Source organism: Danio aesculapii, chromosome 10 (assembly GCF_903798145.1).
Source record: "Danio aesculapii chromosome 10, fDanAes4.1, whole genome shotgun sequence".
In the NCBI taxonomy this organism is placed as follows: Eukaryota; Metazoa; Chordata; class Actinopteri; order Cypriniformes; family Danionidae; genus Danio; species Danio aesculapii.
In genome coordinates this window covers 17,904,066-17,916,098 of record NC_079444.1, presented here as the reverse complement: position 1 = coordinate 17,916,098, position 12,033 = coordinate 17,904,066, and the positions used below count along the sequence as shown (strand labels likewise).

The 12,033-nt window shown below is 35.2% G+C and overlaps 1 protein-coding gene across 1 annotated transcript in view; it reads left to right on the top strand.

The window, feature by feature from the left end:
• The window catches only part of lrrtm4l1 (leucine rich repeat transmembrane neuronal 4 like 1), a 58,205-nt gene extending 49,633 nt beyond the window's left edge, over nucleotides 1-8,572 (top strand). The window contains exon 3 of the mRNA XM_056466939.1: nucleotides 7,737-8,572. Coding sequence (XP_056322914.1) covers nucleotides 7,737-7,802 — 66 coding nt within the window. The 3' untranslated portion in view covers nucleotides 7,803-8,572. The remainder of the gene's footprint in view (nucleotides 1-7,736) is intronic.
• Nucleotides 8,573-12,033: the final 3,461 nt, after the last annotated feature.

The window sequence follows — 12,033 nt, the reverse complement described above, 5'->3', positions numbered from 1 at the left end:
GTTCACAAATTGCACAGAAGAGTTCATTTGTAAATTGTACAGTTCTGATTTCATCAGTCAGAAGTCAGAAAGGTGATCCATTCAGAGAGAGTCTTCTGTTAAGGCCAGTGTTGTATCAAAATATGAGTCTCAAACTAATCTGACTTGCCTTTGTGTGCACCTGCATCACTCAACGCCTGCAGTTAAACTCACAGCAGTTTGTGAAAATGAAACATACTAACTGTTTTTAAAATTTCCTTTAATGTTAAAAAATGGTGGCCGAGAGGGTTTACCATGCTGCAATTTAAGAAAACACATGCAATGACAAAAACGCTGCATTTATTAAATCGGCTGCATACTATTAAAACAACGTTTCACATTTAATCATTAGTTTATTTAGGCTAATAATTTACAAAAGACTATAGAATCATGTAATCAGGATATTAAAATAAAATAAAAACTCACCTTTATAAGAGCACCAACAACTTCACTGAGCAAAAGTCATGTCATAATAACACATCTATACCTTAGCAAGGTCCGTCAGGTTTTTGGGTCCCCTTAAAAACATTTCCATTGTGTTACGTGGATATTTGCAAGTGTTGTGACAAAATGCAGTGTATTTCTTCATTTGTTTGTGTTGTGACAAAATGCAGTGTATTTCTTTAGTTGTCTGTGTTGTGAGAATTTGCAACACGTGTGCTGTCAAAATGATGAACATCGTTTCTTAATTTGTTGGTGTTTTTAGTAATTGCATGTGTGTTTTTTTATTCCAGTGCATTAAGCTCTCTCAGCCACCGCATGAAACAAAAACATTAACAGAAAGATTATTTCTTTCGAATTCTGATACAACAGCATTAAAATACACAAGTTTCATCAATAGTGCGAAATGATTTAAATGTACCCCCCCCCCCCCTACAAATACAGGTTTAAAAGGTCACATATAAACCAAATGTATGCCTATGTCAAATCTTGCTTTATAGAGTAATTTCGCTAAATTATTTGATTGTAAGTTCATCAGAACAGGTTTTTCAGGAAAGGGGAGTCAGATTTGACCGGGGAGTCAGATTTCTATACAACACCAGGAGATACCAAAGCGATGGTAAGGCGTTGGGTTCTATCTGTCAATGTTGGTCCAGCTAGTTGGTTGAGTGTGTTCTTACTGCAGCCTGTAGCCTGATGATGTACTGCATCAGATCCGATACGTAGTGGGGACATGCATGCGCCAATTCTACTCCCAACCCTCACAATTATTAACATCTACACCTACCCCAACCCTAAACCCAACTGTCATAGTAGCATGGGCCTTTATAGTGGGTGTTACAATGTCCACTATGTATTGGACCTGCTTCAGTACGTGATTGTACTATCCAGCAAGGAACAATGCAAAGAACAGAATAGCAAGGAACAGGATGTCTTGAGTTGCCTACAGTAGTTGTTTGTCATCAGCTTGGTGTGTACTGGCCTTTAATGACTCACTGATTCAAATGATCCATTTAGAGTTAGTCTGCAGTAACTGATTCTATTGATTAATTCAGAATGGGTCTCCAGCTAATGATTCACTGATTCAAATGATTCCGTCAAAGTAAAGTCGCAGTCACACTGCACTTTTCACCCTATAGACTTTCATTCATACGCATGCAAATGGGAGAGACTGGAAACGCAAGCAAGTGTGGCAAGTTTCACAGCTCACTGTGTTGCAAAGTTCAAGCTTGGCAAACTTTGACCTGCGAAATCACATCACGTGATTGGGTGAGACCAATAGAAGATCAAAACATGACCTCTCTGTACAGAAATTAAAAATATGGACCAATCGCTCGTTTTTCTTAGTAACTAATCAACATGTTTAATACTGCCCCTTTTTGCAGCACTGTACAGCAGTATTTCACATGCTCAAACTCTAGTGTGACCGCAGAATTAGTCTCTAGTAAACTATTTACTAAATTTACATACTGATTGTCCAAAAGAGAATGATCACACACAATATAAGTTGCTAATTCTTAATTTTAGGATTAATTAATGTAACAGAAAATTATGTTAATAAAAAGTAATTGCACTAAATCTGCTATATATTCACCCTTGTGCATCTATTCGTCCTCCTGCATCATTGCTGCTGTAGCATATACTGTACTGTAGATAAACAACTAGAGGTTTTGTTCGGTTACACTTAGCAATAAGAGTTAATGTTAGTTAGTGCATTAATTAACATTAGTTAACAGTGAACAAAACATCTGTTAAATATGACTTAATCTTCGTTAATGTTAACTAATTATATGTATAATATGTATGTTTAACATCGGTGTAACATTGGTTAACATGAACTAATGCTGAACAGTGACTTCATTCAGCATTGCATACACTTTGTTAATGTTAACTTACTCATTTTCTAATGCATCTCTTTACATTAACAGATTAATTAGTTCATGTTTACTTCTACATACATTAATGCAATTGTTCATGGACCACATAGCATGACCTAACAATAATCAGCACATTTATTCAGCAATTCTAATTCTGTTATGCAACATAAAGATATATTAATGTGTTATTTAATGCATTAATTAACATGAACAAAAAATTACCAAATGTTAAATAGCACATTATAATGTTGGGGTAGTGTACACATTACAGTAAGGTTCCTAATTTCCTCAACAGATGCTTTGTTAATGATAAATAATGTTAGTAAAGAGTTAACAAACATGAATAACATGCAAGCTGAAGCAGAGGAAAAGCTTTTTAATAACCATTTATTTAAATTATTCATGTTTGTGGACTCTTTGCTAACATCATAATGCTAAACATCATTATGGTTATTTCTGAAAAGGTTTTATAATAAAAGTAAACATTTTCTTGCAAATTATATAAACATCCTTCAAAAGTTTAAACTATTAATACTTAAGTACTAAAATCAAGTACTTTTGTACTTTGACTCAAGTAAAATGAATTGAATGCTTTTACTGAAGTGTAAGGGCTTGATTTGTGTACTGTGTCCTCCACAGCTCTTAGTAAATTTTAATAGCAGAACCTTGCATAAAATCTTTTATCTTTGTAGAAATGCTTTCAGCTTCACTAAATGTTCATTTCAATTGTAAGTCAGGGCTACAGCTTGTGTCAGCCAGTTTGACAAAATCAAAGCTCACCCTCGGGCACAAACGTCTCACAATGGTGCAAAATGCTGCCATTTTTAGCTTTCCTAGGTGCTAAACACAAAGCATGGCTCCATACCTAAAAACAGATCCCACCACGAATTGCTTTCCGAGATCATCCTGCTTAATAATCTGCTGTTTGATTTATGAAATAAAAAAAACATTCCATTAATAATTTTTCTATTAAGAGGAGTAGAATCAAACTGCTTATCAACTAAAAAAAAAGGAGCTATTTAGCAGAATCTCCAAGCTACACTTTATCATATAATGACAGTAAATGGGGACCGTTAAAACGGGCTGCACTGAGACTTTGCAGTTTCTCTGAAGTGTTAGAAAGGTGATAGATATCATCATTGGCTGTATGTTACGTATTTGGATGAAGCGAGAAAGATTTAATCCATTCAACGTTGATGATTCTCATTCTCGTGGGTAGAAACTCTTTTGTCCCCATTTTATCATGTAATTACTCCAATCTTTGTCTTCAAGTTGACTCATTGGGCAGTATAGCTGCTATTCCCTTGGTTTTCTGAAAGAACCTTAGTTGAACTTGAGGATAATTGAGATAATGACGATTGTGCTCAATGCATATTGCTAATTAGCATTCGTGGCAGTTTGCTTAATCCATTTAAGACCAAGTGCTCATGACAGCAAGGTCACTCGAGCTGAGTAAATTCAGTCGTCTCAAGTCGAATTAACATCCTAACAATGAAGGCACACAATGTGCTGCCATATTTCCATTTCTGACTTTCTTTACTGATAGCTGCCAAATCATCTAGCGCTGCTTCAAAAAGGGTTTCTTTCCAATTCATTGGACATGCATGAGAGTTTCGTTTCACACCAAAATTGCTTGCTGCTGTACTGATGTGACTGTATCATTATGTTGATGTTTCCACATATTCAGATTTCTTTTTAATTAATGTCGGCATTTCTAAAAGCAGAAATTGCTCAGAAATGTCATTTAGAAATGTAGGTTTTGTATTCATATCATCTATATGGTTATGAAAAGCTTGTATAACTTTTTCAAGGTTTGGTTTGATTTCAGATTCATCTTATTTGTGGAAATCATTGCACCTTAAATGTTTAAGATTATTTTAATTAAAGAAATCAATTCGTTTTCAAATGCAATTTTAAGGTATTTTTTATGCAAAAATGATGAAATATAAAATTATAAATATTGTTATTATTTTTGGACATTTTATTTAGAATTATTAGGTAGTAGTTTTGTTGAAATATTTGTTTCTTAAAACATTTATCAAAAAAGAGAAAACATTTCAAATCTGTTTGTTCCTCAAAACAAAATCTACTTGTGTAAGCTGTTTGGACAGAACTGTGTGTATGTATAGTGTGTTCACTGTCAGATTGGAGTGATATAAACCCAACAAGTCTCTTTTTTATTTCCTGACGTTAAAATAGAATCCAAATCCCAGTGATTTTGAAGCCCACCACAACATGATGTAGGAGAGTAGTTTTCCCTGCCCACCGAATTGATTGACAGACACCATGGGCCCTATCATACACCCGGTGCAATGTGGCGCAAGGCACGCCGCAATTGTTGTTTGCTAGTTTCAGCTTGGCGCAAGAGTCGTTTTAACGTTTTGCGCCACGCTGTTTAAATAGCAAATACATTTGCGCTCATATGTGCGCCCATAGGCGTTCTGATCTAAACAAGGAGGCGTGTTGAGGCGCATTGCTGGCGTGTTGCTATTTTGAGAAACTTTAATAGACTGTTCTATAGAACAAAGCTGGTCTATTGTCCAGTGCAGAGCATGTTAGTTATGCGCCTCGCTTACACATTGCTTAATACAAACAGGATGTACAGAAATACGCAAATATCTTTACATATGAAAAATAATTAAAATATTACGGATATATATAGGATATAATAAGGATATAAATATATGATATAAATATAAATGATTAAAATATTACAAAACATATTATTTTCTAGCCTACATAAATATAAAAACCATACTTTCATGCCTTTATCTTGGGGTGGGGGGGCTTTTTTTAGTTTATTCATAACAATTTGCTTTTGTATAATGTTATTATTATTAGCAGTATTATTTATTATATGCATATTTATATTTGTTTTATTAAAAACAAGCTTAGATTTGCCCACCTGTCAGGTTTTAGACCATATGGGGCATAGCATGTGTAGGATATAACTCAGTTTTTTGACCACACTTCGTTATTATTGTTCATTTATTCGTTTGCTGGAAATTAGAACTGAATTTAGAAATAGTTTTGAAACAAATCTTTGCGCTTAACAAACTAAATTAATTATTTATAGGCTAATGGATGTCTGTGCGTACAAGAAGTTTCCCTATTCACGAGAGTGAAAGCGAAAGTAAACAATGAGGAGGCTCATCTCTCATTCTGGCGTTGTAGATGCTCTGTTTAACTGTTTTCTCTCTAGTGAAGGGTTCAGTTTTTACACTTATAAAGTCCGCCATGTAAATAGCAAATGTGCTCTGGCGCGACTCAACTGACTCTTAAAGGGATTGAGAGATGAGACTCTAATTGGTTTATTCTCAAAACACTCCTATAACTCATTTAGAAAATAAGCTCAACCCTTTTAGACCATGCGTCACGGCACAAAGCGGATTTTTCCGTCTGTATATTAACAAAAGTGGATTCTGACACACCCTTAATGCGTTTGCGACCTGCTCTGTGCACTTTGCGCATGGATCGTCAAAATAGAGCCCCATGTCTCCATAATAACATGTATACACATGTCCACAAAACATTTTTTTTTTTTTAAATAAACTTGGATTCAATTATTTGCTACACCTCTCTGTGATTTTTGAATAAAAGGCTTGAATAAACTCCACAACAAATACATGAAATAAACTCACTTGGTAATTTTGACTAATGAGTTGTATTTCAGATTCATCTGAGTCTGTCTCTGTCACTATGCTGTTTATCTGTTGTAACACCTAATGAGAAGCAGACACACACATGGGAACGGTGGGCGGAGAGAAGCAGCTCATCTTCATTTAAAGCCACAGGCTACAAAAACAGCTACAGTATACTCAGAAAATGGGTGGCTGGAGGCTATAATAAATTATCTGATATGTTGAGCTGAAATTTTACAGACACATTCTTGACACACCAAAGGCTTGTCTTAAATCTTGGAAAAGAGGTCAAATCGGTGCCCTTTAATATATCATTTTCTCATAATAGCAAATGTCTATTCAGGGACTTTTTATATATGATAAATGTTTGTTAATATAAAATACAGAAATAGAGGTGAAATAATTTACACTGTAAAACTGCTGGGTTCCACACAATTCTTTCAAGATGTCCCAACACAAATCAATTAAGTTAACGTAATTGTTTTTACGAAGTTCAGTGGATTGAACATACAACATTTAAGTTGGCTAAAAAAACCTTAAGAGTTGTGGTTTCAACTCATTTTAATTAAGTAGCTTAAACAAGCAGCAAAAATAATTTTTTGAGTGTGCCATTGTCATTTGGCATAACGTAACACTTACATGTATGTCAAATCAAGCAAAATACTTATTCTGACCTGATTAAAGAAAGGCAATCAAATAAAAAAATGTATTATACTGTAAAAAAAAAAAGGGGGGGGGGGGCTACATGGTGGCTCAGTGGTGAGCACTCTCGCCTCACAGCAAGAAGTTCGCTGGTTCAAGTCAGCTGGCATTTCTGTGTGGAGTTTGCATATTCTGTGTGTATGGCTGTTTCCCAGTACTGGGTTGCAGCTGGAAGGGTATCCGCTGTGTAAAAAATATGCTGTATGAGTTGGCGGTTCATTCCGCTGTGGTGACCCCTGATGAATAAAGGGACTAAGCCAAAGAAAAATGTTATACAACATTTTTAATATATAATTGTATTATAGAAAATGTTAATGTTTGATTAGTAGAAAAAAGGTGGCATGGTGGCTCAGTGGTTAGCACTGTCATCTCATAGCCAGAAGGTCACTGGTTTGATTCTCGGCTGGGCCAGTTGGTGTTTCTGTGTGGAGTTTGCATGTTCTCCTCGTGTTCACGTGGGTTTCCTCTGGGTGCTCCGGTTGTGAGTTTGTATGGGTGTTTCCCAGTACTAGGTTGCAGATGGAAGGGCATTCGCTGCGTAAAAGATAGTTAGCGGTTCATTCCGCTGTGGCAACCTTTAAAATAGAAACTAAGCCAAAGGAAAATGAATGAATGAGTAATAGAAAATAATGTAAAACGGTTTAAACTGACAAGTAATATACTGTGATGTTTAAATAGAGTTGTCTAATATGTTATCACATTCATTTACATCTAATTAAAATGCTTTTAATATATTTGTCAAATATATTGTCATCTGTAAGTTATAATTATCCATTTTATTTTTGATTTTTCTGGTTTAAAAAATAAAAACTGAACAGGTCACAATCTAATGTACAGAAATAATGATAAAAAATAAAGTTTATGTATTACAATTTTATGATTTTGATGTTTGGAAACCTCTATTCATATTTCCCCCATATCCAATATGATTTGCATTTACAAAATCTATTTTTGAATAAATTAATCCATTTATAGGAAAAAAAAAACCCTTCTTCATAGCTCAACCTCATGATTTTGTCCCCTATTATTCATCCGCCGTCTCGTTTGTGCTCCACAGAATGAATACTCGTGTCCCAGACCATTACCTGGAGCTTGGATTGGAGACATCCCCACCATCCACTAAGGGGAATGTTTTTGTCCCGCTAAATAATCCACAGGCGGAGGATTTGTGCCTACCTGCATTTCATCAGTCGCATCAAGCTTTGTTCTCATGATAGCACTCACGCCGTCTGCTTCTTTGATGGATTGCGGTGGATATTCCTCGAAATCTGCAAACAAACATCTGAGAGACAAACAGGACGGATGCCTCAGATGTGTATTTTACTAAAACACAATTGGATGCCTCACTAATGCACCTGAATACATATGTCAGGTGGATGTAGTTGATTCGGGACGCCTCCAATGGAAGATACCAATGAAAGTTATCCAGCCTTTGAAGAAGTGTGTGTGGACCTACACGTGACAATGAACTTTGTTAATATTCCCTCTGTTTTAAAACAGAACTTACCCTTTCCTTTGTTATTTAATGTAAATCTTTGGAAGATTTGTGGATCGGAATAACAAAATTTAAAATATATATATAAATATAAGACTGAGTTAAAACCTTTATCTTTGCTGCCTAATACTGGATTTGTTAGGTTTTGTTTAAGTGGTTTCTGCAAATGTCTTTGTACAGTTTTATTTTGGGAGATTCTCAAGTTTACATGGCCCTCACTCTCTTAAAGGTGAAGTTTTTGTTTATTTTTATTGGCATCAGTGGTTCTCTGTTAAAGGGTTAGTTCATCCAAAAATGAAAGATTTGGAAAAATCCAAACCCCTGAGATGTTTGTGAGTCTTTGAAACGCAACAAAGAATTTTAATAAATCCCAAGAGACTTCTGTTTCTCTATTGAAACTCTGTTCGTCCAAGTTTCAAGATATTCAGAAAAACATTGCAAGAGTAAACTGTGTGAGTTTTATTAGTGTTTAAAGAGATAGTTCATCCAAAAAAGAAAACCCGTAATTAGTTCTAAATCTTTGAGGCTTTTTTTACTCTGTTGAACACAATAGAAAATATTTTGAAGAAATCCTGTAAACACTGACACCCATAGTAGGAAAAGCAAATACTATGGAAGTTAATGGATACTAGTTTTCAGCTTTCTTCAAAATATCTTCTGTTTTATTCATTAGAATAAGTGAAGTTTCATAAACTAATTTCGAGAGGAGCACGTGATATGATGGAGCACATCTGGTTGCTCATCTGTAATCAGTAATAATCCAATCAGAGTGATCCTAGTTTACTATAAATGGATCATTTTCTCCCTACTTTTCCATCTTCGTTTGGTAGAATCCCCCCTTCCACCCCATCTCCTCCTTTTCCTCCCTTTTCTAAAGGGGCAGCTCTCGAGACCTACCTGATCTCGGATCTCCTGATATACTTATCGACCGGGCGGGAGCCCTGGGCTCAAATATCTCCGAGCTCAGGGTTCTCTCCCGGGACAGCATGCCAAACCTGCTTTATACGCCAAGCATATCTAAGTGGGAACTCTTGAAAGAAAGGTTTGGAACATGTTTAGGGTGAGTAAATTAATAATCACAAATTATTTCGTTTTAGGTAAAATATGCCTCTATTTCTCCAATTTATAAAGAAACATATATGCTTTTTGTGTGCTTTAATGTTTTTACTGACTAAATATTCTTGCTCCGCACAGATATCTGACATACATCCTAAAGATATTTGTGTGTGTAAATCAGTAACTTTTATGCACAATACTCACATTTTTTTTTAGTTTCTTCCAATCTGGAAATGTACATTTGTGCATTTTAATTAACCAAGACCCTCACATTTGAATTTGCATTTGCACTAGGGCTGCACAATATTGGAAAAATCGGATTTGTTTTTTTTTATTATTGTTCTACGATAAATATTGCAATATGAATACAGTTGAATAGCAGTATTTGACAGATTTCTGGTCAGTCAAACAGTATTCAGGAACAATAATTGAGTAAATCACAATACAAAACATGATTTTTGCTTTGTCTTGTTTCTAATCCAAATCAAAAAAAAAAAAAAAATTAAGATTAAGTAAAAATATTGTTTTGTTTTCAACTTGAGAAGAAATGTCGAAATTAACAGTTTTTCCCCTTAAAAAAAAGTAAAATTGTGTGCTATAAGTAAAATTTTGTAAAATAATCTTACTTTCACTTTGAAATGTAGATATTTTGACTAGAAATGACTACATTTCTAACAGAGAAAACCTTTTTTTGCCATAAATCATATAAATGATGTAAACTAAAAACAATTGCGTAGCTCCTGGTCATCTATAATTCAGACACAATCTTGTGATGTGACTATTGCAGATGTGCACATTCATATCGATGATAAAACAATATTGTGCAGCCCTAATTTGCACATATGCGAATATACTTTGGTCCGTTTGCAGAGGTCATGGATTAAAGATATTAATATTGTAAATAATCGTCTGTTTCTTGCACAGACCAGTTATTTTGCTTAAAAAACCTTAATGAATCATCAGGAGTCACGGGTATTTGTCAGCTGTGTACTTTGTTTACTGGTATTTTATGAATCACCAAGGATTATAGTTTCAGCTAAAACCTTGTGTGATGGTGTGATGAAAAATATTCACCTTATATCTTAACCCTTATGTACTGTAGGGGATGTTTTCATCCACTCTGGGGTGATTGTGAGTCTTAATTTGGCCATAACTTCCTCTGTGTTTCAGCTAGCAGAATCATTTTGGTGCCAAATCTTATTTTGAGAAAATGTTTTGAATTTTCTAAGAAACTAAACAATACACTTTGGGCAAATTTACTTATTTTCTATGTTCAGAATGAAAACATCCACTACAATAAACTGCTGGAAAAATTATTAATTTTTTTTTTTTATAAATCTGTTAATCAACTGCAGTCCTGATCAAAACTATTTAATTGCTTAGAAAATTATATAATTTTAAACCTTTAATTGCCAAATTCATAAATGATGTCACTGATTTGGTAAAAAAAAACATACAGAATGACTTAAATTATTATGATTAAAAAGTAATTGTGTTCTGGATTTTTTAAGCTTTTATCGCAGTCTTTGACATGTGAAACAACTTTGCCTTTGATGCATTGGTTTTGATTGATTTTCAATTTTTTCTCCCTAATTTACCATTGGTGGCTGTTTTTGCCCCATTGTATTCCATCCCATACATTTTATTGATTGCAAAGCCATGACACCATATAATGGTTGATTGTTGGTGGATTTCCCTGTTGTGAAGAGGTAAAATTTGTATTTTTACTGTTGATCATCGGTTGGCACCATTAACCCTTTAGGCCTGTGCAAAAAAAAGGTTTTTTAATAGAGTAAAACAGCAAATTAAAGTGTGTGTATGTGTGTGAGAGTGACCTTTGCACACTTACCTTGATGTGTCTGGAAAAATTGAAATATGCATCTCAGCTCTCAGAACTACATGAGGTAAATAAAAGCAAAGATTGTGTATTTATGCACCATCGAATGTGGCAAAACAGCCACCAATAGTAAATCAGGGAGAAAAATGTTAATCAGTGTTGTTACTAATCATTTAAATGTCCAAGACAGTGATAAAAGGTTAAAAAAATCCAGTCCACAATTACTTTTTGTGTGGTTTATTTATAAACTAATTTCGAGAGGATCACGTGCTTATGATCAACACGGCTGGCTCCTCATTAGCTCCGTAATCTGACCCATTAGATGATTACGGAAGCATTATAAATAACCAGAGTTTTTTCACTCCAGTTATCTTCGTCTTGAAGCTTCCCCCTCCTTCCACCCCTACTTCCTCCCCCTTTTTCCGATAGGGCGACACGGTGGCCCAGTGGCTAGCACTGTTGCCTCACAGCAAGAACACCGCTGGTCCAACCTCCTATCGGGCTGGTTGGTGTTTCTGTGCGGAGTTTACATGTTCTCCCCGTGTTCGCGTGGGTTTCCTCCGGGTCCCCCGGTTTCCTCCCACCGTCCAAAAACATAAACAATAGCCAATCGACTAAATTATAACCGAAAACAACCCTAGTTTACACTTATCACGTGGCGACAAGCAGGGGAGTCCTCGAGACCTACCTGAGCTCGAACTCCGCTCTCGCCCTTCTAACGGGAGGGAGCTCCGGGCTCGAGGATATTACGAGCTCAGGGCTCTCTCCCGGGACAGCATGCCAAATACGCTTTATTAATTATCAGCTAAGTGTGAACTCTTGAAATATTGAAAATACGCAACTAAGGAGTTAAAATCCTGTTATTCTCGAAGCAGAGAAATACTAGTAGTTTTTAACAGATTAACAGATTTATGCAAAAAGAAAAATATATATATTTATCTGATGCATTTTAAAGCAGTTTAATTC